The 25545-nt window shown below is 38.6% G+C and overlaps 1 protein-coding gene and 4 pseudogenes across 4 annotated transcripts; all 5 read left to right on the top strand.

Moving 5' to 3' along the window:
• The first annotated feature begins 1899 nt into the window (after positions 1-1899).
• LOC103330243 (phenolic glucoside malonyltransferase 1-like) lies at positions 1900-25086 on the top strand. 2 transcript variants are annotated; one of them, XM_089050936.1, is made up of 2 exons: positions 1900-1928; positions 23347-25086. In XM_089050936.1, exon 2 carries the CDS (start codon positions 23458-23460, stop codon positions 24835-24837), a length of 1380 nt encoding a protein of 459 aa, XP_088907062.1. In that variant the 5' UTR covers positions 1900-1928; positions 23347-23457; the 3' UTR covers positions 24838-25086. The 2 variants fall into 2 exon arrangements, with proteins under 2 accessions (XP_088907062.1, XP_008231007.3); XM_008232785.3 differs by lacking the exon at positions 1900-1928 and adding an exon at positions 22968-23115.
• On the top strand, positions 1935-4438 carry LOC107881021 (phenolic glucoside malonyltransferase 1-like; annotated as a pseudogene). Its single transcript, XR_016126285.1, has 2 exons — positions 1935-3422; positions 3747-4438. The product of XR_016126285.1 is annotated as a phenolic glucoside malonyltransferase 1-like (transcript).
• LOC107880945 (phenolic glucoside malonyltransferase 1-like) lies at positions 10221-11634 on the top strand (annotated as a pseudogene).
• LOC103330246 (phenolic glucoside malonyltransferase 2 pseudogene) lies at positions 14120-15794 on the top strand (annotated as a pseudogene). The gene has a single exon (XR_016126284.1). The product of XR_016126284.1 is annotated as a phenolic glucoside malonyltransferase 2 pseudogene (transcript).
• On the top strand, positions 18434-20261 carry LOC103330244 (phenolic glucoside malonyltransferase 1 pseudogene; annotated as a pseudogene).
• Positions 25087-25545: the final 459 nt, after the last annotated feature.

The following is a 25545-nucleotide window of genomic DNA, read 5'->3' as shown; positions in this document are numbered from 1 at the left end:
GCCATTGCCTTAGACTTAGTCCTTGTGGGTGGAAGTGCTCTTAAACACAAAAGAATTTAGACCACTATTGATTGATAATTAACCATGCTTGAAGGATGATTATTTTGCACTAAAACAGTCAAACTTGTCTAAAGGCGGAAGCTGCACATGTGATGTTTACATAGCCATTGTCAATGACCAATAGAAACAAAGAGAAAATAGAAGTTTAATTTCTCTAGAGGAAAAAAAAAAGACCTTTTTTTTAAACCAAAAAATACTGACGTATTTATTTATTTAATTTTTTAACAAGGTTGTTGTAAAAAAAATTATAAAAAGACTAGCTTGTTGTAAATTAAAACAAAAAAAGTTAGGGTACGCTGTGGAATACCCCCTAAACTATTTCAATTATCAAACTTAACACCTTAAATTATTTTTTCAACCAATTTAACTTTCATATTATTTTAAATGGTCAATTTAGCCTCAGTCGTTAGTTTTCATCTATTTTCTTTCTAAATGTCACATGTAAAGCATGTGATTTACTGTTTAATTTTTTTTTTTTTTAAGTTTAAAATAATTAAATTGTTAAAACTAAAAAAAAATGAAAAGAAAAAAAAAATAGGGAACGCAATCAACGTTTTCCCCAGCCCCTTCCTCCCAAGACTCTCTGTCTGCAATCCCACATCCACAAGGGTTTTCGAGTGAATGTCAATGGTTCGTCCGTGTAAAGAATTAAGATATGTTTTCACCTTCATCGCCACCTACTTGTTCTTGTTTGGGTCAATGGGGTTTAGGGATTGCATTCACAGTGTTTGGGTATTCGGAGACTGGATGATTTTTATGGGTGATTGGGTTGTTTTTATTTGACCCTGGGTGTTTGCTAAGTGTCCATTGATTTGGTTTGGCTATCAATTTCTTTTGCTGATTTTTATTACCTGCGAACGAGGAAGGGGAGGGAGGCGGTATTAGAATGGACTTTCATGTCTGTGCATCTGTGTTGCATAGAAGGCGTTGTGCACTTGGGGAAGAAGACAACGCCTAATTTGAAGGAAATATGAGAGAGAGAAGAATATGAAGGAAATATGAGAGAGAGAGAGAGAGAGAGAGAGAGAGAGAGAGAGCAGTCAGGGAGAGAAGAAAGAAGAGAGAGAGAGAGAGGAAGAGGACGGAAAAAGAAAAAGAATAAAGAAAGATAAATATCTGTTTTCTCTGTTTTCGCGACTTTTTTTATGAACCTTTAAGCGACAAGACTCACAATCTCTACTTTTCAGGGTTTTATCAAGCTGCAACGACATATGGGACTCGGATTCGCTCGTCTCTGTATCCAATTCTCAATGAATAGAGTAGTTGACGACTTTTTTATTTTATTTTATTCTGGTTCAATTGACTTTCATAGAAACCTCATAAACAGAGGCATAGAAAAACAAAGGGAAAGTAAACACCATAAACTAAACCGAGGTGGAAACAGGGCCACAGAGAACACACTAAGAACTCAGACAAAAAATAAAAAAGTTGGAGGCCAATGCAGGCCGTCAGACACCAACACACCAACTACAGAGGGTGGCGGTCTCTCGACCCAATACTCAAGTTCCACTGCTCGCCATTAGTGCATAGGAGGATTGAAGACAAATCGTATGTACCCACTTTTAAAACTTGAAAATGATATACCAAACCAAGTGTTCACTTTTACCCATGTGGTTTTGTGGCTTCTAAGAGGCTACCTGACTATTGTGTGGTGCGGCCTGATATCAGCCACATTCTTAAAGAGAGAATAAATTCTCTCTTCTTGGTATGCTTCTATGGTGCTGCATATAACAACTTTAGTTTTATCTCTCCTATTGGGTGTATTTGGGTTTGTGGATAGGCTACAAAGTCCAACTAGTATAAATCTCAGTGAATTATCGGTTTGTTTATATTTGTGATTTGTCAAATTTTTCCTCTGCTTGATATAGGTCACATATCTACTACGCCTCCGTACAACACTACTCCATCTGCACTGTCTAGTAGTGTGATAAAAAGGGGCAAAAAGATCAGAATAACTCAAGCTTCTAACTTCCATCTCCAATTGGCAATGGCAAACCCAAGCTCAGTTAAAGTAGTTGAAGTTTGCAAGGTGGCTCCTCCTCCTCCACCATCACCCGGGGCATTCTCTTCCCTGAGCTCCCTTCCCTTTACCTTCTTCGACATCCGTTGGTTAAGGTTTGGGCCGGTCCAGCGCCTTTATTTCTACCAAATGCCTACTTCCTCTGCAACACCACTCTTCTTTGATTCCGTACTTATCCCCAAACTCAAAACCTCACTCTCTAACGCCCTCCAGCACTTTCTACCTCTAGCAGGAAACCTCACTTGGCCTCAAGACTCCCAAAAGCCCGTTCTTAGCTATGTCCAAGGCGACGCCATTTCACTCACGATAGCAGAGTCTAATGCTGACTTCTACCATCTTTCAATTGATGGCTTCGTTGAAGCCACAGAGTACCATCCTCTTGTACCCCAGTTGGGAGCTTCTCACTAACAAGCTGCAGTGGTGGCATTGCAAATCACTGTCTTTCCCAACTGTGGCTTTTCCATTGGAACTTCCATGCACAGCGCAATTCTAGATGGCAAGACTTCAACTTTGTTTGTGAAATCTTGGGCTCACATTTGCAAACATGATGATCAATCTAATTCAGTGCTACCTGATCAGCTGAAACAATTCTATGACAGAAGGGCCATTCAGGATCCAGCTCAGCTCGGAGTACTCTACTCGAACTCCTATCGAAATAAGGACGGTCCCAACAATAGAAGCTTAATGTTTTGGGAGAGGAAACCCCCACCGGGCTCTATCCGAGGCACCTTTGAATTCACAAGAGCAGATATAGAAACACTGAGGCAATTGTTGAAGGCTAAATTGGCAGAGCAGAAACAACAAGATATTCGTTCAGTTCATGTGTCAACTTTCACTCTAGCATGTGCCTATACATGGGTTTGCATAGTCAAGGCAGAGGAAATAAACAGTGACCAAACAGGTCTGGCTTTTAACGTGGACTGCAGGTCTCACTTGGATCCTCCTGTATCTCCAAACTATTTTGGGAACTGCATAGCGGGACGTACAGCAGTTGCCGAAACAAAAGCCTTGTTTGGAGAAGATGGGTTGGTTGTGGCTGTGAATGCAATCAGTGAAGCTATAAAAAGTTTGGAGAAGGGGGTGTTGGATGGGGCAGAGAATTGAATTTCAAGAATGTTTGCTGTGACTAGCCAGAGAATGCTTACGCTTGCCGGTTCACATCGGTTTGGTGTTTATGAGACTGATTTTGGATGGGGAAGACCAAAGAAGGTTGAGATTGTTTCCATAGATAGAACCAGAGCTATCTCCTTTTCAGATGCCAAGACTGATGCTGGGGTTGTTGATGTTGGGTTGGTCTTAGACAAACATAGCATGCAAGTTTTTGCTTCTCTATTTGCTAAAGGTCTTCAAAATCCTTGAAGCTTGAAGCCTTATCAATATTCTAGTATGCTTGGTTTCAACAGCATTTTCTTTCTCCACTTTATATTTTGGGGAGTAATAACTTCGGAGTTCACTTTGTGAAAATCATATGCAAGCTTTTGCTTCTGTGTTTGCTAAAGGGCTTCAAGACCTTTGAATCCACGCATGAAATTGGTGTTAATTGGTTGCAGAGTTTTAATGTTTTCGCGTTGTTTTTGGGGGATGAATAATTTGATCATTGTTTTTGTTTTTTTTTTTTTCCTCTCATTAGAACAACTGTTTCTCATTTTTTATTTCTTTGATACAGACGATAGTATAAATGAGTGCAAGTCAATTTAGCGAAGAACAAGCTGCAACGACATGTGCAACTCGGATTCGCTCGTCTCCGCATCCAATTCTCAATGAATGAAGGAGTAGTTGACGACCCATTATGCCAAGCTTTATTACAAAGCAATGTCGCACGTATTGTTGAGGTCTATTATTTTGAGCAAAAGAAGTTGTGATTCTCATGCCTTGAGATAATTGTTTCTAGTATTGAAGAAATGGAGGAGAAGCCGGAACAAAAGGAATAGAGAGAAAAGATGGGCTGCCATGAAAACTTTGGATAACACTTGAGATTCAATCAGTTCAGCACCAACTATAAATAATAAACTACTTAGCAGATGAGGACGGGAATCATTTTCAGTGGAGGAGTTGGTAGCATGTGGCGTGCGTGACCGCTCTTTAAGGCTATTTAAACAATCTTGATTTAAATATTCTCTGTTGGAGTATTTGACTCAATAATGCACCCACATGCAAAGTTGCTGTCGGCAGCTTTATATTTGGTTGATTGGCAGATAAATTGCAAGGTAAATTGGCACCATCGCGTTGGGTACAAGGGCTAGCAAAGATGGCTGGTCTTCTGACTCGTTCGGATGCCTCCACCCGTTGGCTTCTTTGAAGAGCCACTTATCCTTTGGCTTTGAAAGGAGTAACAACTCAGCAAAATAAAAATAAAAAAAGGAGAATTAGGAGAGAAAATAGCAAGAAGTCATTCAAATCTTATTGTGTGTGAGCTTAGGTTATTTGCGTCTTGGAAAATACTAGCAACGTTCTTTTTTAATTTTCTTCTTTCTTCTTATGACATGTTCGATTTTCTTACACTTAAAACAATGTCATTAATGCATCACACTAGCTACTTTTTGTTTTTCAAATTTACCCTTATGTATTAGCTTTTTTATTTCCGTCATTTATCTTTTTTTTTTTTTGGTAACTATTATACCACCTTGTTAAAAAATTAATAAGAGCAAACGTCAGTTTTTTACATATAAAAAAGGTATGTTTTTCTTTTCAACTATTTTTTAAACACAAAAGAATTTATACCACCATTGATTGATAGTTAACCATGCTCGAAGGATGATTCTTTTGCACTAAAACAGTTATACTTGTCTAAAGGGCGGAAGCTGGATATGTGATGTTTACATAGCCATTGTCAATGACCAATAGAAACAAAGAGAAATTAGGAGTTTCATTTCTCTAGAGAAAAAAAAAAGACGTTTTCTTTCAACCAAAAGAACTGACGTATTTTATTTATTTAATTTTTTAACAAGGTTGTTGTAAAAAAAAATTATAAAAGACTAGCTTGTTGTAAATTAAAGTAAAAAAAGTTAGGGTAAAGTGTTGAATATCAACTCTGAACTATTTTAACTGTCAAACTTAGCACTCTGAATTATTTTTTAGCCAATTTAGCCCTCATATTATTTTAAATGGTCAATTTAGCTCCTGTCGTTAGTTTTCATCTAATTTTCCGTCTAAATGTCACATTAGGCATGTGATCCATTGTTTAATTAAAATTAATTAATTTTTTTTAAGTTGAAAATTATTAAATTGTTAAAACTACAAAACTTGAAGAAAAAAAAAGAAAAAAAAAGGAAGGCAATCAACGTCTTCCCAGACTCCTTCCTCTTAAGATTCTCTGTCTGCAATCCCACATCCACAAGGGTTTTCTAGTGAATGCCAATGGATGATCCGTGTAAATAAACATATAATCAAAATCAAGATATGTTTTCATCTTCATTGCCACTTACTTGTTCTTGATTTGGTTAATGGGATTTAGGGTTGCATTCACAGTGTTTGGGTATTCGGAGACTGGATGATTTTTATGGGTGATTGGGTTGTTTATTTTACCGTTGGTGTTGGCTAAGTGTCCATTGATTTGGTTTGGCTATCAATTTCTTTTGCTAATTTTGCTACCAAAGCGAGGAAATGGAGAGAGGCGGTGTGAGAATGGATTTTCATATATGTGCAATTGTACTTGTTGCAGGTAAGGCATTGTGCACTTTGGGAAGAAGACAACGCCTTCTTTGAATCGGATTCTTGAAAGAAAGAGAGAGGGAGAGAAGAACAAGAAGGAAATATGAGAGAGAGAGAGAGAGAGAGAGATATATATATATATATATATATATATATAGAATAATGCTACTGTTTGGGCCAAAATTGACACACCATTTCAGTGAAAAGATGGAGGCCCAAAACCAGAAGAGACCAGCCCAAGGCTCATCATAGCAAACAAAGCTAATCTGGGCCTCACGGACCCAATATAAAGAGGGAGCCCAGAAATACCAACAATCCCACGTGGCAACCTCTGGGATAAAAAAGTCAGCAATGGCAACCTCTGGGACAAAGAAAGTCAGCAATGGCGGAAGTCAACAATGGCAACTTCCATAGAAGAAGTGATTGAAGGGTTCATGACATCAAGTTGATTCTAAAGAACTGAAGATTAAATCCCTCTTATATATGTATATTCAGAGATTTTTTCTTCTGTCCTTTCGAGAAGGTAATTCTCCCAAGGAGATAGGCAAGTTACAATCTCGAGAGAGGATAAGCAGGAAAGCAGGAGCTGTCCAGAAAAGGAATCAAACTAACCATCACGGGTAAAATATCACAAGGGGCAGTAGAAATTGGGAAAGAGATTAGGTTCCTTTTCAAGAAAATCAGGGAAGTGATTGCCTATCCGAGAGCTTATCTGCCAAAACTGAAGAAGAAGAGGAAAAGGAAATATCTTTGCCACCTAATAAATAAACACAATCACCCTACTCCAGAGAAGAAACAGTTTACTATAAATACAAGAAGGGGTGAACAGGGTAAAGGACACTCAAAAAACAACCAAAAAATCAATCAAAAACAAAAACTCAAAATGATCACTTGATCTCAAAAAACCTTCAAAACACTGAAGCAACCAAAGCTCATTGAGCCAAGACACCAACACAAACACACAAAAACCTCAACAAATTTCACAATGCAAGTCTCTAGCCCACTGAAGTCCTCGAGAACAGCCACTTCGCCCTTTCAGATTGAAGAAGCGCGATTACGCCCACTCGAAGCTTCACAAAAGCTTAAGGTACATTGAAGCTCTGCCAGAATCAACCTTTGGTATCGATTTATAGTTGAAGCTTAGCAATCGAGTTGTCAACGGTCCGATCCACCCCAGACATTCCCAATCCAGGCCCAAGCATCTCCAGTCCGGCCGGGCATTTCCACCGAGCAGAACCTTCCATCTCGTGAAATGGAGTTCCAATGTATCTTCATCTCTCTAGCATGAATATTTACTGTTATAGTTTTGTAAAAGGCGATTACGCCTAAAAGCATTTAAATTCCATCAACCATTACGGCGAACAACCTCTTTATCTTGAGATAAATTGTTAAAGTCCTCACCAGATCGAGGCAAGAAAAGAACTTACTTGGGAGATATTTCTCACCCAAATTCACAATCGTTTGTTTGCAAAATCGTAACTTAGGGGCGCAAGTTATCCATTCCAAACTAATTCGCTAGAATTTTTATTACTAGCAAGTGGCACGCTCGCACACCAAAGAAAGGCGACTTGTTGACCGGTCTATGGTTCTCAAGGCGGTGAGGAACTTTGCCCTTCCATCACGGAGTAAACGCACAACGGGCAAACAATTTGGCACGCCCAGTGAGACTTCTCAGTATACATTTTCTCATTGAGTTCTTTACCAGTCCATGAATACTGGAAGCTCTAGCCAGAACCCACACCACGACATGGAAATAAACCAAGTGGCCCTCGGGAAGGACTGAATCGAAAGAAAGTGATGCGGCCCATTCAAGACATGGCAAAGACGGGAGCGGGAGGTCCAGGACCGGCTCGGAAGGATGAACTCGATACAGGAATCGTATTACGACAAGAGGTCACAACACAAAGGAGCCAAGATACCTAAATAATATGACGACCATGATGCAATGGCGGTCAACGAGCAATCGGGAAGGATCGGAGGCGCCATTGCGAATTCCCAATCCGATGAGGTGGTCCACAACTAGACCTTCCTATGGTCCCCACGGATTGGCATGGCCATATCAAGAGAATCCTCTCGGTGTCAGGTGGCCGGGATACCGGGAAATCCAGGTGGACACGAAGTGGTTGTTCTGTCCAAGCGTGTGGCCCCGATACGGCCGAAGCTCTGCGCGGGACAAGTCCCGAGAATCGGCCAGAACCTCGGCTTGTTCGCGCAAGCGGCCCCACAAGATCTCCCTATGGAAATTCTGCTGAATAGGCAGGCAATATTACCCTACAGGCCCGAAGGATGGACCCTAATCCATTCCCTCCACTGCTGCAAGAGGAAGGAGAGGCGGATGGGAAACTATCCTTATGCTAATAACGCAGCAGGCGGGGCAAGCGGAGGAACCACCAGGGTGGAAGAGCGGGAGGAGCACAGGGGAAGAAGTTCGCCTAGACCATATAGGCGAGAACCACGATTTGCTCGGCAGCAGATTTGCTCGGTCGAGCAGGGACAAAACCTCTTCCCGTTAATGCTCTAAATGGCGTGGGGGCATTGCAGAGGATGATCGGGAAATGATGGAGCTGAAGCGGGAGGGGAAAGGCCCACCTATAGGAAGCCATATCCACCTTACATCGATCGATACCCTTGTCCCCAGGTTTTAAAGTACCAAACTTCACTTTATTCAACGGAGAGGATCCTCATGCTTCATCGATTGAGCACGTAGGCGATTTTCCACCCAATGCATAGCCATAGAGAGTAACCCACTTTAAAGCTAAGACTTTTTGGGAACTCTCTCTCTGGATAAGCTTTCACTTGGTACACTAACCTGCCAGAAATTCTATTCAGGACTTGGGAGCAAATGGAGAGCGTCTTCCATGACTACTATTACAGGATTCAGCCAGAAGTCACCATCGGTGACCTTGCCGCTCTCAAGCAGTGAAGATGAACCTGCTCAAGACTTTATAAACAGGTTCAGGAAGCTCAAAATGAAGTGCCGAATCCCCATCGAAGAAAGACACTTCATCCAAATGGCTCAGGCTGCCCTAGAAATTTCTTTGAGGAAAAGATTTGATGGGATGTTGTTTGGAGATCTGGCAGAACTGGCGATAAAGCAGCCAAGTACGAGGAATTGCTCGAGAGGAACAGCAGAAGAGAAATTCTTCCAAAGGGCGTATTACAAATCCCCTTCTTCCTCAATACATATGATTGAAGTGGAGTCAGAAGAAGATGCAGAGGAATCGGAGGAGAGAGAGGTTGCAGTTGCGGAAATGACAAAATTAAAGCATCCCATCAGTTGTAAAACCCTTACAAAGCCTCCAAGGGATCAAAAGCCGCCACCATTCACAGGAGGGTTCGTTCCAAACAAACCCATGCAGAACAAAGTATATTCTTTCGATCTGACCAAAGTAGATGCTTTGTTTGATGAAATGTTGCTACAGAAAGCAATAGAGACGCCTCACAAAATGCCCAAACCAGAAGAACTCAAGGGCAGACAGTATTGCAGATGGCACAATTCTTGGAATCATTCTACCAATAGTTGTGTTGTTTTCAGAGATGTTATACAGGAAGGGATAACAGCAGGAAGGCATTTCCAGTCCAGCCCAGAGCAGAACCTTCCATCTCGATGAAACACGTCTGGCGAAGGGTCATTCAAGATCCAGCTCAGCTCGGAGCACTCTACTCAAATTCCTATCGAAATAAGGACGGTCCCAACAATAGAAGCTTAATGTTTTGGGAGAGGAAACCCCCACCGGGCTCTATCCGAGGCACCTTTGAATTCACAAAAGCAGATATAGAAACACTGAGGCAATTGTTAAAGGCTAAATTGGCAGAGCAGAAACAACAAGATATTCTTTCAGTTCATGTGTCAACTTTCACTCTAGCTTGTGCCTATACATGGGTTTGCATAGTCAAGGCAGAGGAAATAAACAGTGACCAAACACGTCTGGCTTTTAACGTGGACTGCAGGTCTCGCTTGGATCCTCCTATATCTCCAAACTATTTTGGGAACTGCATAGCGGGACGTATTTTACACCACTATTAATTGATAGTTAACCACGCTCGAAGGATGATTCTTTTGCACTAAAACAGTTAAACTTGTCTAAAGGCAGAAGCTGGACATGTGATGTTTACATAGCCATTGTCAATGACCAATGGAAGTGGGGAAATCAGCTCCTTTTACTTTTTATTGATTGAACGGGTCATGGCTTGAGATAATTGTTTGTAGTATTGAAGAAATAGGGGTGAACGTGAACCCGGAAGAAAAGAAAGAAAAGATGGGCTGGTTTGAATGGGGCATGAAAGGTTTTGATATAACAAGAGCTATAAACTATTTAGCAAACGACACGGGAGTAATTTTCAGTGGAGGAGTTGTAACTTGTAATGTGGCCTCACATCACTGCTGTCTAATGCTATTTAAACAAAAAGTAATCTTCGTCCAAACAAAAAAAAAAGTAATCTAATTCTAAATATATAATGTTCTCAAACTTCTATTTTCCATCTCTATTTGGCAATAGCAGACCCAACAAGCTTAGTTAAAGTAGTTGAAGTTTGCAAGGTGGCTCTTCCTCCCCCACCCTCACCTAGGTCATTCGCATCCCCAAGTTCCTTTCCTCTTACCTTCTTCGACATCCGTTGGTTAAGGTTTGCTCCGGTCCGGTGCCTTTATTTCTACGAAATGCCTACTTCCTCTGCAACACAACTCTTCTTTGATACTGTACTGGCCCCAAAACTCAAAACCTCACTCTTTAACACCCTCCAACACTATCTACTTCTAGCAGGACACCTGACTTGGCCTCAAAACTCCCAAAAACCCGTTCTTAGCTATGTCCAAGGCGACACCTTTTCGCTCACAATAGCAGAGTCTGGTGTTGACTTCTACCAGCTTTCAGGTGATGGCTTTATTGAAGGCATAGAGTACCATCCTCTTGTACCCTAGTTGGAACCGTCTCATGAACAAGCTGCAGTGATGGCATTGTAGATCACTGTCTTTCCAACTGTGGCCTTTCGATTGTGACCTCCATGCACCACGCAATCCTATATGGCAAGACTTCAACGTTGTTTGCGAAGTCTTGGGCTCACATTTGCAAACATGGTGATCACTCTAATTCAGTGCTACTTGATCATTTGAAACAATTTTATGATGTAAGAGTTATTTAGGATCCAGCTGAGCTGAGAGCAATCTACTCGAACCTGTATCGAAATAAGGACGGTCCCAACAATAGAAGCTTAATGTTTTGGGAGAGGAAAGCCCCACCAGGCTCCATCAGAGGCACCTTTCAAATCACAACAACAGATATAGAAACACTGAGGCAATTGTTGAAGGCTAAATTGGCAGAGTAGAAACAACAAGATATTCGTTTAGTTCATGTGTCAACTTTCACTCTATAGCATGTGCCTATACATGGGTTTGCATAGACAAGGCAGAGGAAATAAACAGCGACCAAACACGTCTTGCTTTTAACATGGACTGCAGGTCTCGCTTGGATCCTCCTGTAAGCTGTAACTCAAAAACTATTTTGGGAACTGCATAGTGGGACATACATCAGTTGCCGAAACAAAAGCCTTGTTTGGAGATGATGGGTTGGTTGTGTGTGGCTGTGAATGCAATTAGTGAAGCTACAAAAAGTTTGGAGAAGGGGGTTTTGGATGGGGCAGAGAATTGGGTTTCAAGAGTGTTAGCTGTGAGCAGTGAGAAAATGCTTGTGCTTGCCGGTTCACATCGGTTTGGGGTTTATGAGTCTGATTTTGGACGGGGAAGACCAAAGAAGGTTGAGATTGTTTCCATAGATAGAGCCAGAGCTATCTCCTTTTCAGATCCCCAAACTGATGCTGGGGTTGTTGATGTTGGTTTGGTCTTAGACAACCATAGCATGCAGGTTTCTGCTTCTCTATTTGCTAAAGGTCTTCAAAACCCTTGACGCTTGAAGCCTTCTCACTATACTAGTATACTTGGTTTCAACAGCATTTTCTTTTTCCACTTTATATTTTGGGGAATAATAATGTCTGAGTTCATTGATCCATAGGAAACCAAACCTTGTATGCTCTAAATAATTAACTTTGTGAACATGTTTTTCCATGGACCATGTAGCTCTGTTTTTTTCTCCTCCTCTGTGCTGCATCTAGTATTTGAATCACAATTATCTAGTTTGTTTTCGTTTGTTTTCATTGATTCTGTTGTTAAATGCTGGCATGCCAGATTAAAGACACAAGATTTGGTGATCCCCCACTTTTTGGAACTTGAAAATGACTACCGCCAAGTGTTGACTTGGGAGGCTACGAGACTGATGTATTGTGCCACATTTTGTTAATTATGAGGTTAATAAATCCAACTAAAGACATTTGATGTTTAATTATTATTGTTAATAGCTCATATTATCTATATGAGCCGAGCCCACCAAAAGACGCCATGTGGCCATGACAGACCAGGTTGCTTGCACACCGACCAGTCAGAATACGATGAACCAGAGATTGGACCAGTGGTTGGGTGCTTACCCGATCACCAGGGTGCTCTATTCCAACCAGAAGTGCATGGATGATCGGCAAGCCTGACCTGACCCTTGCCAAATTGATCACTACCGCCCTTGAGATTGATAGACCTGACAACCAAGAAGGGTCAGTTAATGCACATCCCATCCCCAAGCATGTGTTGCTTTACCTTTCAAATCTCTGAGAAAACAAGTTGGTGATAGAAAGGGAACATTTAATACACCTCCCATCCTTGTTTACCTATCACTTTGCCACCTGACCCTTGTCACAAAGTAGGGTGATCAGAAATAGAGCATTAAATGTGATCCAAACTTAGGGGGATAAAGAAAGAGATTTTCTATTTAAACTCCGCACTTCTCTTTGTTCACCCCAATACTTAAATCATTAAGCTGTATGTTTTATTATTGTGTAAAAAGACAAAAAAATGTCATTCAACTTAATACTTAAACTTAATACATCTATACACACACCCCACACACTCCACCACTCTTTATATTAAGTTTTAGAGAAATACAAAATCCTCTAGCGTAGTAAAAACATGGGTACTTAACCCCAAACCTTAAATCCTAAACCCTTTATTGGAAAGAAAGGTATGCTTTGTGTCTAAATTATTGCAACGATTTTATTAAGAGTTATGTCTTGGAGTTAGTTTATTTTTGTTTCTTTGGAGTTATGCATATGAGGGCTGATTTTTGCAGGTAAATTTGTGTTTTTTCCTTTTTCTGTTTTTTCCCCATCTAAAACCATATTTGGGCTCTCAAGGTTTTGGTGACCTTCTTGCCTGCATAAGAGACAAGAATATTCCACTTCAAAATATTCATTTTATGGTACAAAACATATGCACTTTAAATTTGTAAACAGTAGAAGATTATTGTACCTTCGTGTAAGTAAATAGTAGATGATTACTGTATCTTCGTGTAAGTGAAATTTGCTCTTATCAAGGTAAGTTGCACCTTCTTATCTACAATGCAAATAAATATCTTCTTATTTAATTTCTAATTTAGAAATCTTTATTTAGTCTAGGACCTTCATCTTCTTCTCAAAAAACAAGGGCCTTCTTCATCTTTTCCCCCACTATTTAGTTTAGATATGTGTTTTTTTTCTATAGTTTGTAGTAGGAAGATAGTGGGGTTTAAATAGAAAGACTCTTTTATTTTTTATTTTTTCAACTTGGGGTTTATTTAAGGGTAGTTTGGGAAGATAATGGGGTTTTCTTAGAAATTGTGAAAATTTAAATTAGAAGTTTGGGTGAACTTAGACGATGGGGTAAACAAAGAGAAGTATGAGGTTTAAATAGAAAATCTCTAAAGAAAAGATCTATCCCATAAAATATTTGGGTCTCTCCTTTCTTCCCCCTATAAACATCCCTCACCTATCTCTGGACAAAGATAAATAAATCATCTCATAGTAAAAACCCTACATCCATTTTCTCTCCAGCTGAAGTTAGTTTCTGACTTAACCATCGGAGAGGTTAGATTGGATCGATCAGTCTACCCTTATTCGATATCGCTCAAAGTGTGCAGATCTTCCCTTAGAGATTATCCATACTTAAAAGGTCCAATACGGACCCTAGCCTGCGAATAAGACCAAAGTGATCTATACGAGAAGGATACGCAGTTTACGATTATTGATGCAGAAAAATGGATGATCACTATACCCAACTTAGAAGTGTGATGCCTTCAGTCTTGTGGGACCTAGTGGTGTGTACCAGTCGAAGCACACAGTGAGTAATGAATTGGAATTTTGTATGACTGCAGCACAGCCTATGACATCCTTTTTTGTAAATTTTTAGAATCTTTTTTTGTTAGACTTGCATTGGGAGAAATTATCTCTGAAATTCATAACAGCGACATTTGTTCAAACTTATCGGGCGCAGCATAAATTAAATGACATGAGAAATTATAGAATACTTACCACTCATTTGGTCTGTTCATCAATTATATTAAACCCTTCATTCAACTTTGCTTCCATGATCCATCTCCAATGGCAGACCTAAACTCAGTCAGAGTGGTTGAGGTTTGCAAGGTTGCTCCACAGCCAACCTCACCAGAAGATCACTCAGCCACACCTGACGCCCTTCCTCTAACCTTGTTTGATTTACTCTGGCTCAGATTTGCACCCGTCCAACGCCTTTTCTTCTATCAAATCTCAAACTCCTTTGAAACCACCACATTCGTTTCAAAACTCAAAGCCTCGCTCTCCATCGCCCTCCAACACTTCCGACCTCTAGCAGGAAACGTCACTTGGCCCCAACACTCCCCCAAACCAGTTCTCAGTTATGTCCAAGGGGACGCCGTTTCGCTCACCATTGCCGAGTCTCATGCTGATTTCCACCATCTTTCAAGTCGTAGCAACTTTGTTGAGGCCAAAGAGTACCATCCTCTCGTACCCCAATTGCCAATATCTCACGAAAAGGCCGCAGCCGTGGCGTTCCAAGTCACCGTCTTCCCAAACGGCAACGGCTTCTCCATTGGAACATCCATGCACCATGCCATCCTAGACGGCAAGTCTTCAACCATGTTTGTGAAATCATGGGCTCACATTTGCAAACATCTTGGTGATGATCCATCTGGTTCAGCTCTACTACCAGATCAGCTGAAACCATTTTTTGACAGAAGGGTCGTCCAAGACCCGGCCGGGCTCGAACCAATCTTCTTGAACCAGCTTCAGAATCTGGACGGACCCAACAACAGGAGCTTGATGGTTACCCAGTTTAAATCTCCACCATCAGACGCTGTTCGCGGCATCTTTGTAATCACACGACCCGAAATAGAAGCAATGAAGCAATGGGTTTCGACCAAAATGGCAGAGATGATCAAGAATGAAAAACAATCTGATCGTCCTCATTTGTCAACATTTTCTGTAACATGTGCTTACACATGGGTTTGCTTACTCAAGGCAGAGGAAAAACAGACCGATAAGCCAGTTAGGATGGCCTTCAGTCTGGACTGCAGGCCTCGCTTTGACCCTCCGATACCTGCAAACTATTTTGGGAACTGCATAGCGGGCCGTGCGGTTGTTGCAGATAGAAAAGGGCTTCTAGGAGAAGATGGGTTGACCATGGCGGTCAACAAAATCAGTGAAGCTATAAAAATTGTGAGCAGTGATGGGATTTTGAATGGGGCAGAGACTTGGGTTCCAAAACTTTACACTGCTGTGAGGAGTGAAGAGAGATTTATGGGTGTTGCTGGTTCACCAAGGTTTGGGATTTATGATACAGATTTTGGATGGGGAAGGCCAAGCAAGGTGGAGGTGGTTTCGATCGAAGAGACAGGAGCCATGTCCCTGGCAGAGTCTAGGAATGGTATTGCTGGAGATGTTGAGGTCGGTTTGGTTTTGGAAAAACATCATATGCAAGCTTTTGCTTCTGTGTTTGCTAAAGGGCTTCAAGACCTTTGAATCCACGCATGAAATTGGTGTTAATTTGTTGCAGAGTTTTAATGTTTTCGCTTTGTTTTTGGGGGATGAATAATTTGATCGATGTTCAATTTTTTTGTTCTTTTGGGATGTTTGTTTGCAATGGTCCTCTGTTTCTCTCATTTTGTTGGGCCAAATTACAACTACAAAAGGAAGATCCAAGTTTTATTACAAACCAATGTCGCACGCATTGTTCAGGTTTATTATTTTGAACAAAAGAAGTTGTGATTCTCATGCCTTGAGATAATTGTTTCTGGAATTGAAGAAATGGAGGAGAAGCCGGAACAAAAGGAAGAGAAAGAGCGATGGGCTGCCATTAAAACTTTGGATAACACTTAAGATTCAATTAGCACCGACTATAAATAATAAACTATTTAGCAGATGAGGACGGGAATACTTTTCAGTGGAGGAGTTTGTCAGCATGTGGCCTGCGTGACCGCTCTTTAATGCTATTTAAACAATCTTGCTCTGTTGACGATTTGACTCAATAATGCACCCCCACGCATAGTTGCTTTTGGTTGATTGGCAGATAAATTGCAAGGGAAATTGGCACCGTCGTGTGGGGTACAACGGCTAGCAAAGATGGCTGGTCTTCTGACTTGATTGGATGCCTCCTCCACCCGTTGGATTCTTTGAAGGGCCACTCATTCTTTGACTTTGAAAGGAGTAGCGGCCCAGCAAAATGAAAAAAGGAGAATTGGGAGAGAAAATAGCAAGAAACCAGAAAGAAGAAAATTCTCTGAAATTGTTCATTTGCTTTGTTTTTTTTTTTCTCTCTTATTGTGTGAGCTTAGGTTATTTACGTCTTGGAGAATACTAACAATCTTCTTTTTTGAATTTTCTTCTTTCTTCTCATGACATGTGTCGATTTCCTTACACTTAAAACAATGTCATTAATGCATCATGCTAGCTATTTTTTTATTTTCAAATTTATCCTTATTAAATATATTGGCTTTTTTGTTTCCTTCATTTATCTTTTTTTTTTTGGGTAACTATTATACCACCTTGTTAAAAAATTAAATAAGAACAAACGTCAGTTTTTTATATATAAAAAATGTATGTTTTTCTTTTCAAAGAGAGAACGTCTATTTTTTTGAACACAAAAGAATTTAGATTGATTGATAGTTAACCATGCTCGAAGGATGATTCTTTTGCACTAAAACAGTTAAACTTGTCTAAAGGGCGGAAGCTGGACATGTGATGTTTACATAGCCATTATCAATGACCAATAGAAACAAAGAGAAAATAGGAGTTTCATTTCTCTAGAGAAAAAAAAAAGACGTTTTCTTTCAACCAAAAAACTGACGTATTTAATTTTTTAACAAGGTTGTTGTAAAAAAAATTATAAAAGACTAGCTTGTTGTAAATTAAAATAAAAAAAGTTAGGGTAAAGTGTCAAATACCAACTCTGAACTATTTTAACTGTCGAACTTAGCACTCTGAATTAATTTTTAGCCAATTTAGCCCTCATATTATTTTAAATGGTCAATTTAGCTCCTGTCGTTAGTTTTCATCTAATTTTCCGTCTAAATGTCACATTAGGCATGTGATCCATTGTTTAATTAAAATTCTTTTTTTTTTTAAGTTTAAAGTTATTAAATTGTTAAAACTACAAAACTTGAAGAAAAAAAAAAGAAAGAAAAAGGAAGGCAATCAACGTCTTCCCCAGCTCCTTCCTCTTAAGATTCTCTGTCTGCAATCCCACATCCACAAGGGTTTTCTAGTGAATGCCAATGGATGATCCGTGTAAATAAACATATAATCAAAATCAAGATATGTTTTCATCTTCATTGCCACCTACTTGTTCTTGATTTGGTTAATGGGATTTAGGGTTGCATTCACAGTGTTTGGGTATTCGGAGACTGGATGATTTTTATGGGTGATTGTTGTTTTTATTTTACCGTTGGTGTTGGCTAAGTGTCCATTGATTTGGTTTGGCTATAAATTTCTTTTGCTAATTTTTGCTACCTGCAAACGAGGAAATGGAGAGAGGCGGTGTGAGAATGGATTTTCATATATGTGCAATTGTACTTGTTGCAGATAAGGCATTGTGCACTTTGGGAAGAAGACAACGCCTTCTTTGAATCAGATTCTTGAAAGAAAGAGAGAGGGAGAGAAGAACAAGAAGGAAATATGAGAGAGAGAGAGAGATATATATATATATATATATATATATATTGGAGCAGATGGGGAGAGAAGAAAGAAAAGAGAAAGAGATGAAGAAGACGAAAAGTGAAAAAAGAATAAAGAAAGAGAAAGAGAGAAGAAATCATGATTTTACATTTTCTTTATTATTTTTAGATGTTGTCTTTGTAAAATGACAAATTTACCCTTATAATTAACAGAAAATTGGATGGAAGTCTAAAAACTTAACGACATGTGCTAAATTGACCATTTAAAATAGTTCAAGGTCTAAATCGGCTGAAAAAATAATTTAAGGTGTTAAGTTCGACAATTGAAATAGTGCAAGAGGGTTTTTGGTCGTTTACTCAAAAAGTTAATACATTTAATAAGGGTAAACTTAGAAAAAGATAAGTATCTTCTATAATGCATTAATGACATTGTTTTAAGTGTAAGAAAATTGACACATGTCATGAAGAAAAAGAAAAATATCCAAAAGAGAATGTTAGAAAGAAGATAACATTCCCCTTGGGTCTTTAGAAAATTAAATGATAAATACTACTTATATGTTCTCATTGATTATAGTGAAATATTCCGTTTTCTTTAAACTGCATGTAGCATAGTGGAATATTCTCATCCTAAATATATAATGTTCCCACGCATATCATGAAGCTTTTATTTTATGTCATTTAATTACAAGAAGAAAAGTCATATTAATTGAGGATGCAAGATTTGGTGATCGCACACATTTTGAAATATGAAAATAATTTAAAACTAGGCACTTGGACAAACTCCATATCAACTAGCAGTGACAAAAGAATCACAACAGCCTCAACCTTCTAACTTCCATCTCCGATTGGCAATGGCAAACCCAAGCTCAGTTAAACTAGTTGAAGTTTGCAGGGTGGCTCCTCCTCCTCCGCCCTCACCTGGGGCATCTGCTTCCCCGAGCTCCCTTCCCCTTACCTTCTTCGACATCCGTTGGTTAAGGTTTGGGCCGGTCCAGCGCCTGTATTTCTACCAAATGCCTACTTACTCTGCAACACCGCTCTTCTTTGATTCCATACTTGTCCCAAAACTCAAAGCCTCACTATCTAACACCCTCCAGCACTTTCTACCTTTGGCAGGAAACCTCACTTGGCCTCAAGACTCCAAAAAGCCCGTTCTTAGCTATGTCCAAGGTGACGCCGTTTCACTCACGATAGCAGAGTCTAATGCTGACTTCTACCATCTTTCAAGTGGTGACTTTGTTGAAGCCACAGAGTACCATCCTCTTGTACCCCAGTTGGGAGCTTCTCATGAACAAGCTGCAGTGGTGGCATTGCAAATCACTGTCTTTCCCAACTGTGGCTTTTCCATTGGAACTTCCATGCACCACGCAATCCTAGATGGCAAGACTTCAACTTCGTTTGTGAAATCTTGGGCTCACATTTGCAAACATGATGATCAATCTAATTCAGTGCTACCTGATGAGCTGAAACAATTCTATGACAGAAGGGTCATTCAAGATCCAGCTCAGCTCGGAGCACTATACTCAAACTCCTATCGAAATAAGGACGGTCCCAACAATAGAAGCTTAATGTTTTGGGAGAGGAAACCCCCACCGGGCTCTATCCGAGGCACCTTTGAATTCACAAAAGCAGATATAGAAACACTGAGGCAATTGTTAAAGGCTAAATTGGCAGAGCAGAAACAACAAGATATTCTTTCAGTTCATGTGTCAACTTTCACTCTAGCTTGTGCCTATACATGGGTTTGCATAGTCAAGGCAGAGGAAATAAACAGTGACCAAACACGTCTGGCTTTTAACGTGGACTGCAGGTCTCGCTTGGATCCTCCTATATCTCCAAACTATTTTGGGAACTGCATAGCGGGACGTATAGCAGTTGCCGAAACAAAAGCCTTGTTTGGAGAAGATGGGTTGGTTGTGGCTGTGAACGCAATCAGTGAAGCTATAAAGAGTTTGGAGAAGGGGGTGTTGGATGGGGCAGAGAATTGGGTTTCAAGGTTGTTTGCTGTGACTAGTGAGAGAATGCTTACGCTTGCCGGTTCACATCGGTTTGGTGTTTATGAGACTGATTTTGGATGGGGAAGACCAAAGAAGGTAGAGATTGTTTCCATAGATAGAACCAGAGCTATCTCCTTTTCAGATGCCAAGACTGATGCTGGGGTTGTTGATGTTGGGTTGGTCTTAGACAAACATAGCATGCAGGTGTTTGCTTCTCTATTTGCTAAAGGTCTTCAAAACCCTTGAAGCTTGAAGCCTCCTCATCTGTACAATTCTGGGGAATAATAATTTGGGGCTTCATTGCTTCTCTTAATAATTAACTTTTTGAACGTCGCCTTTTCTTCTAGAAAGATTTAGGCAATCAGTGATGACTTCGATGGCAAAGAAGAAGAAACAAGATCACTCAGTTCATTTGTCAACGTTTTCTGTAACATGTGCTTATACATGGGTTTGCTTAGTCAAGAGGCAGATGAAATAAAAGCAGACAAAATGCTTCTGGTTTTTCATCCTAATTTTTTCATTGTAATTATATTTGTCAAGGCAACATTTTTTATTATTTAAATATGGGTCGCCTTACATCACTTTGATTTAACTATTAAGACTCAATTAGGTGAGATGGAATAATTCTGAGTGGAGTGGTAAGCATGTGGCGTCGAAGAATTTTGATTTAATAATCACATTCTAAATTTATTTTATTTTTTTGGTCGATTCTAAATATATAATGTTCCCACGCATATCATGCAAGGTTTTACTTTATATCAGTATTTAATAACTAGAAGAAATCATGTCCCGTTACGCATATGAATTTTTATAGAAGAAGTACGCAAGATTTGGTTATCATGGTGTTAGAAAAATAAGGGGTTTAATTGCTATATTTAAAGAAGAAGAAAAAAGAATTTAATTCATGCAAATAAATACCAAATTAAATGCATAAAATAATTAGAACAATATAAGAGAAGTTTTAGAAAAATCTGAGTATTGTCGAGTCTAGAACTTGATTCTATTTCTTTAAGATGAAATTGCTCCTCACTGGTGCTTCAAGGTTCCAATAGCAAACATCTCCCAAAATACAATTACTTCCTTCTTGTGATAGTAGCATTCGAGGCCACAAGAACAACGAATGCTGACTTGTGCTTGAACTATGTCTCAATATAAGACTCTATTTTACTGACAAAGACTCATGTATGCAGTGAATGAAAAACTCTCTATCGCCCTGGGGTGCCAGCTTTTCTTGTGAATTGTTTGGCTACGGATGCTGTTGGGGTGTCTAGGTCCCGTGTTGTTTGTGCTTAGTCTTGTTGTTCTGGGCTCTTAGCCCCTCTTGTTACCCAAAAAAAAAAAAGGAACTCTTTATTAAATTCTCAATGTGTTGCAGTATTTATAATACTAAAAAAACTTGTTTAGAGGGGTTGTGTCTCATAATGAAAAGTCAAAGTGTACAAACTCTTGCTTATATAAATTTTCATTTAAAACCCATTCACTGTAACTTAATTTTATACATCCTATAATAAGAAATCTTTTAATATTAAAATATTAAAATTTTCCAACAATCCCCACATGGATGTAAAAAATTAATCAACAAAATGAAAATAAAAATGCAGACACTTAAGAGAGTTCAATTGGAAATGCAATGAAGATATTTACTCTTAAGATATCCTTACTTCTTAAGCTATTCTTCTTAGAACCTTACGAAAGTATGTCATTCAGTAATCAAGTCTATAATTTGAACACAACAGGAAGTCAAATTGATTAGACTAATCAAGTCTATAATGCTATGGTTTGGTGATAAGTAGTAATCGTACCGCGTTGGACGAATTGAAAACCAATCGGTGACATTTACTTATATGTACTAACACTTAGGTGTTGTTTGTTACACAGGCTTGGCTTGGCCTGATTTGAACTAAATTTAATATCATGTTTGTTTCATCTAATCTTAGTTTTAGATGGGATTACCAATAACGGGCCCACCAAAAACACCTCCTTAGGAGGGGACTACTAAACTCATATAGAAAAGGAGGATTAACTAGTCTCATAATCACCAATGTATAAAATGCATATATTATATTGCACTACTAATAACATATATTACTATTATTATTATTATTATTATTATTATTATCATTATTATTATTATTATTATTATTATTATACTTACATACACATATACTATAATGTACATATATACATGTATATACACATATATAATATATGTATATATGTATATATACATACATATATATATATATATATGTATACACACACACACACACATATACATATATAATTTTATATATAATATACATATACTGTTATACATATATACACATATATTATTATTATTATATACCCATATACACATATACATATACATATTATAATAATAGCATACATGTATATATGTAATATATATATTATATTATAATACATATATATTATCCATATATATATAGATGTATTATATATATATATACACATATACATTATATGTAAAATATATGTATATATATGTTATAATATACATATATATATACATATATATATATGTATATGTATTATATCCATGTATGTATTATAATATACATATATACAGCTATGTACACATATATTATATATTATAATATACATTCATATATATATATATGTATATATGTATTATACCTATGTATATTATAATATACATATATACACTTATATACACACACATACATATATATATATATGTGTGTGTGTGTGTGTGTTTATATTATTTATAATATTGTGTGTGTGTTTATATTATTTATAATATATAATATTATCATAATATACATGTATACACACACATATATGTATATTATAAAATACGTACATACACATACATAATATATGTATTTATACATATATACACATATATAGCTAGTTTTGAAAAAATACAAAAATCTAGTCCTAGTCCAAGCCTACACCAAACACATGATAAGTGTTATCCAACTTAGACTAAGCCAAGACAAGACATCCCTAAGCATAGTCCATGCTAAGACAATCATGTGTAACAAACGAGCCCTTAGTACATAAGCCTTGACTGAATTGATTACCAATCCAGTGGTGACATCTTATAAAACTTGAAAATGATGATATACCAAACGAAGTGTGGTTTTGTGGCTTCTATTGTGTGGCGTGGCCTGATATCAGCCCCATTTTGTATTTCACCAAATACACGTCTGTTTGCTCTTAAAGAGAGAGAATAAATTCTCCTTTTTCGTATGCTTCTACGGTGCTGCATGCAACAACTTTAGTTTTATCTTGCCTCTTTTGATCATTCGGTGTTTGCCTTATATTTGTCTCCATTTCTTATTGGGTGTGCTAGCAACTTTGTGAACGACAAGAAGAGTTCGTGAGTTTCTCTTCTCTTCTTGTTGTTTCCTCTTTTTGTTTATGAGTTGCTTGGTATATTTGTTTTAGATCTCTTTTGATAATTGTTTGCGAGCAAGAATCTGAGTACTGTTATTGGCTCAAATGTTTGAGAGTGTATTGGGTGTATTGGCGCAAATGATAGGCTACAAAGTCGAACTAGTATAAATCATGTGTATTATTGGTTTATTTATATTTGTCAAATTTTGCATAGGTAACATATATACTACGCCTCCGTACAACACTAAGCACTTGGACAGATTCCACCTGACCTGTCTAGTAGTAGTGATAAAAAGAGGGCAAAAGGATCCATCTCCATTTGGCAATGGCAGAACCAACAAGCTCGGTTAAAGTAGTTGAAGTTTGCAGGGTGGCTCCTCCTCCTCCACCCTCACCCGGTGCATTCGCGTCCCCGAGCTCCCTTCCCCTTACCTTCTTCGACATCCGTTGGTTAAGGTTTGGGCCGGTCCAGAACCTTTATTTCTACCAAATGCCTACTTCCTCTACAACACCGCTCTTCTTTGATTCCATACTTGTCCCAAAACTCAAAGCCTCACTCTCTAACACCCTCCAGCACTTTCTACCTCTGGCAGGAAACCTCACTTGGCCTCAAGACTCCCAAAAACCCGTCCTTAACTATGTCCAAGGCGACACCGTTTCGCTCACAATAGCAGAGTCTGGTGCTGACTTCTACCATCTTTCAAGTGGTGACTTTGTTGAAGCCACAGAGTACCATCCTCTCGTACCCCAGTTGGGAGCTTCTCATGAACGAGCTGCAGTGGTGGCATTGCAAATCACTGTCTTTCCCAACTGTGGCTTTTCGATTGGAACTTCCATACACCATGCAGTCCTAGATGGCAAGAGTATAACTTTATTTGTAAAATCATGGGCTCACATTTGCAAACATGATGATCAATCTAATTCAATGCTACCTGATGAGCTGAAACAATTTTATGACAGAGTGATTCAGGATCCAGCTGAGCTTGGAACAATCTACTCGAACGACTATCGAAATAAGGACGGTCCCAACAATAGGAGCTTAATGTTTTGGGAGATGAAACCACCACCAGACTCAATCCGAGGCACCTTTGAATTCACACGAGCAGATATAGAAACACTGAGGCAATCGTTCAAGGCTAAAATGGCAGAGCAGAAACCAGTTCATGTGTCAACTTTCACTCTAGCTTGTGCCTATACATGGGTTTGCGTAGTCAAAGCGGAGGACATAAAAGCTGACAAAACACGTCTGATCTTTAGCATGGACTGCAGGTCTCGCTTGGACCCTCCTATACCTGCAAACTATTTCGGAAACTGCATAGCAGGATGTATACCAGTTGCCGAAACGAAAGGCTTGCTTGGAGAAGATGGGTTGGTTGTCGCCGTGAATGCAATTAGTGAAGCTATAGAAAGATTGAAGAAGGGGGTTTTGGATGGGGCAGAGAATTGGGTTTCAAGGTTGTTTGCTTTGGGAAGTGAGGGAAGAATGCTCAGCATTGCTGGTTCAAATCGGTTCGGAAATTATGATACTGATTTTGGATGGGGAAGACCAAAGAAATTTGAGAATGTTTCCATAGATAGAACCAGAGCTTTCTCCCTTTCAGATTCCAAGACTGGTGCTGGGGCTATTGAAGTTGGGTTGGCTTTAGACAAACATGACATGCACGTTTTTGCTTCTCTATTTGCCAAAGGTCTTCGAAACCTTTGAAGCGCATGAAGCCTCCGCAACAACATTTTCTTTTTGCACTTTATATTTTCTGGAATAATAATTTGGGATTCTTTGGTCAATAGTACACCAACCTTGTATGCTCTCAACAATCAGCTTTGTGATGATGTTTTTCTTTGGACCAGGTGCAGGTGGCTCTGTCCGTCTTTTTCCTATGTACTGCATCAAATAAACTTCTTAGTTTTTTTTTTCTCTGGTCAACTATAAAAGTTAACAAACTTTGTATGCTCTCAGTAATTACCTTAGTGAACATGTTGTTCTTTGGACCAGGTAGCTAGCTCTGTTTCTTTTCCTATGTACTGTCTCTAATATCTGTTTATTTTCCTCTCTATTATATCCAGTCAAATACAATGTGCTTACTTTACTTTCCTTCTCTTTCAAAACACTATTTTAATGTATGGTATTCAACCAAAGTTGAAATATATATGTGAAATCGTATTTTAAATATATATATATATATATTAATATTTTGGGAATTTATATGATTTGTTATCTATTTAGTTTATAATTTAAATTATATTTAATTGATTATATATGTACATGAGAGTTTTTATTGAGGGATCTCTCAAATAAGCTTATTTGAGGGACACCCTTATAAGACTCACTCAACATTGTATTTCTCTAATTCAGACAGTTAATTTTTTTAAAAAAATAAAAACAACATTGAAAAGTAAAACAACATTACAAGTT

Source organism: Prunus mume, linkage group LG4, assembly GCF_029339155.1.
Source record: "Prunus mume cultivar Tortuosa linkage group LG4, ASM2933915v1, whole genome shotgun sequence".
In the NCBI taxonomy this organism is placed as follows: domain Eukaryota; kingdom Viridiplantae; phylum Streptophyta; class Magnoliopsida; order Rosales; family Rosaceae; genus Prunus; species Prunus mume.
This window is presented reverse-complemented; position numbering and strand designations above follow the sequence as displayed.

Excerpts from the sequence above, each read along its gene's own strand:
- LOC103330243 (XM_089050936.1), top strand. The coding sequence starts at position 23,458 with ATGGCAGAACCAACAAGCTCGGTTAAAGTAGTTGAAGTTTGCAGGGTG.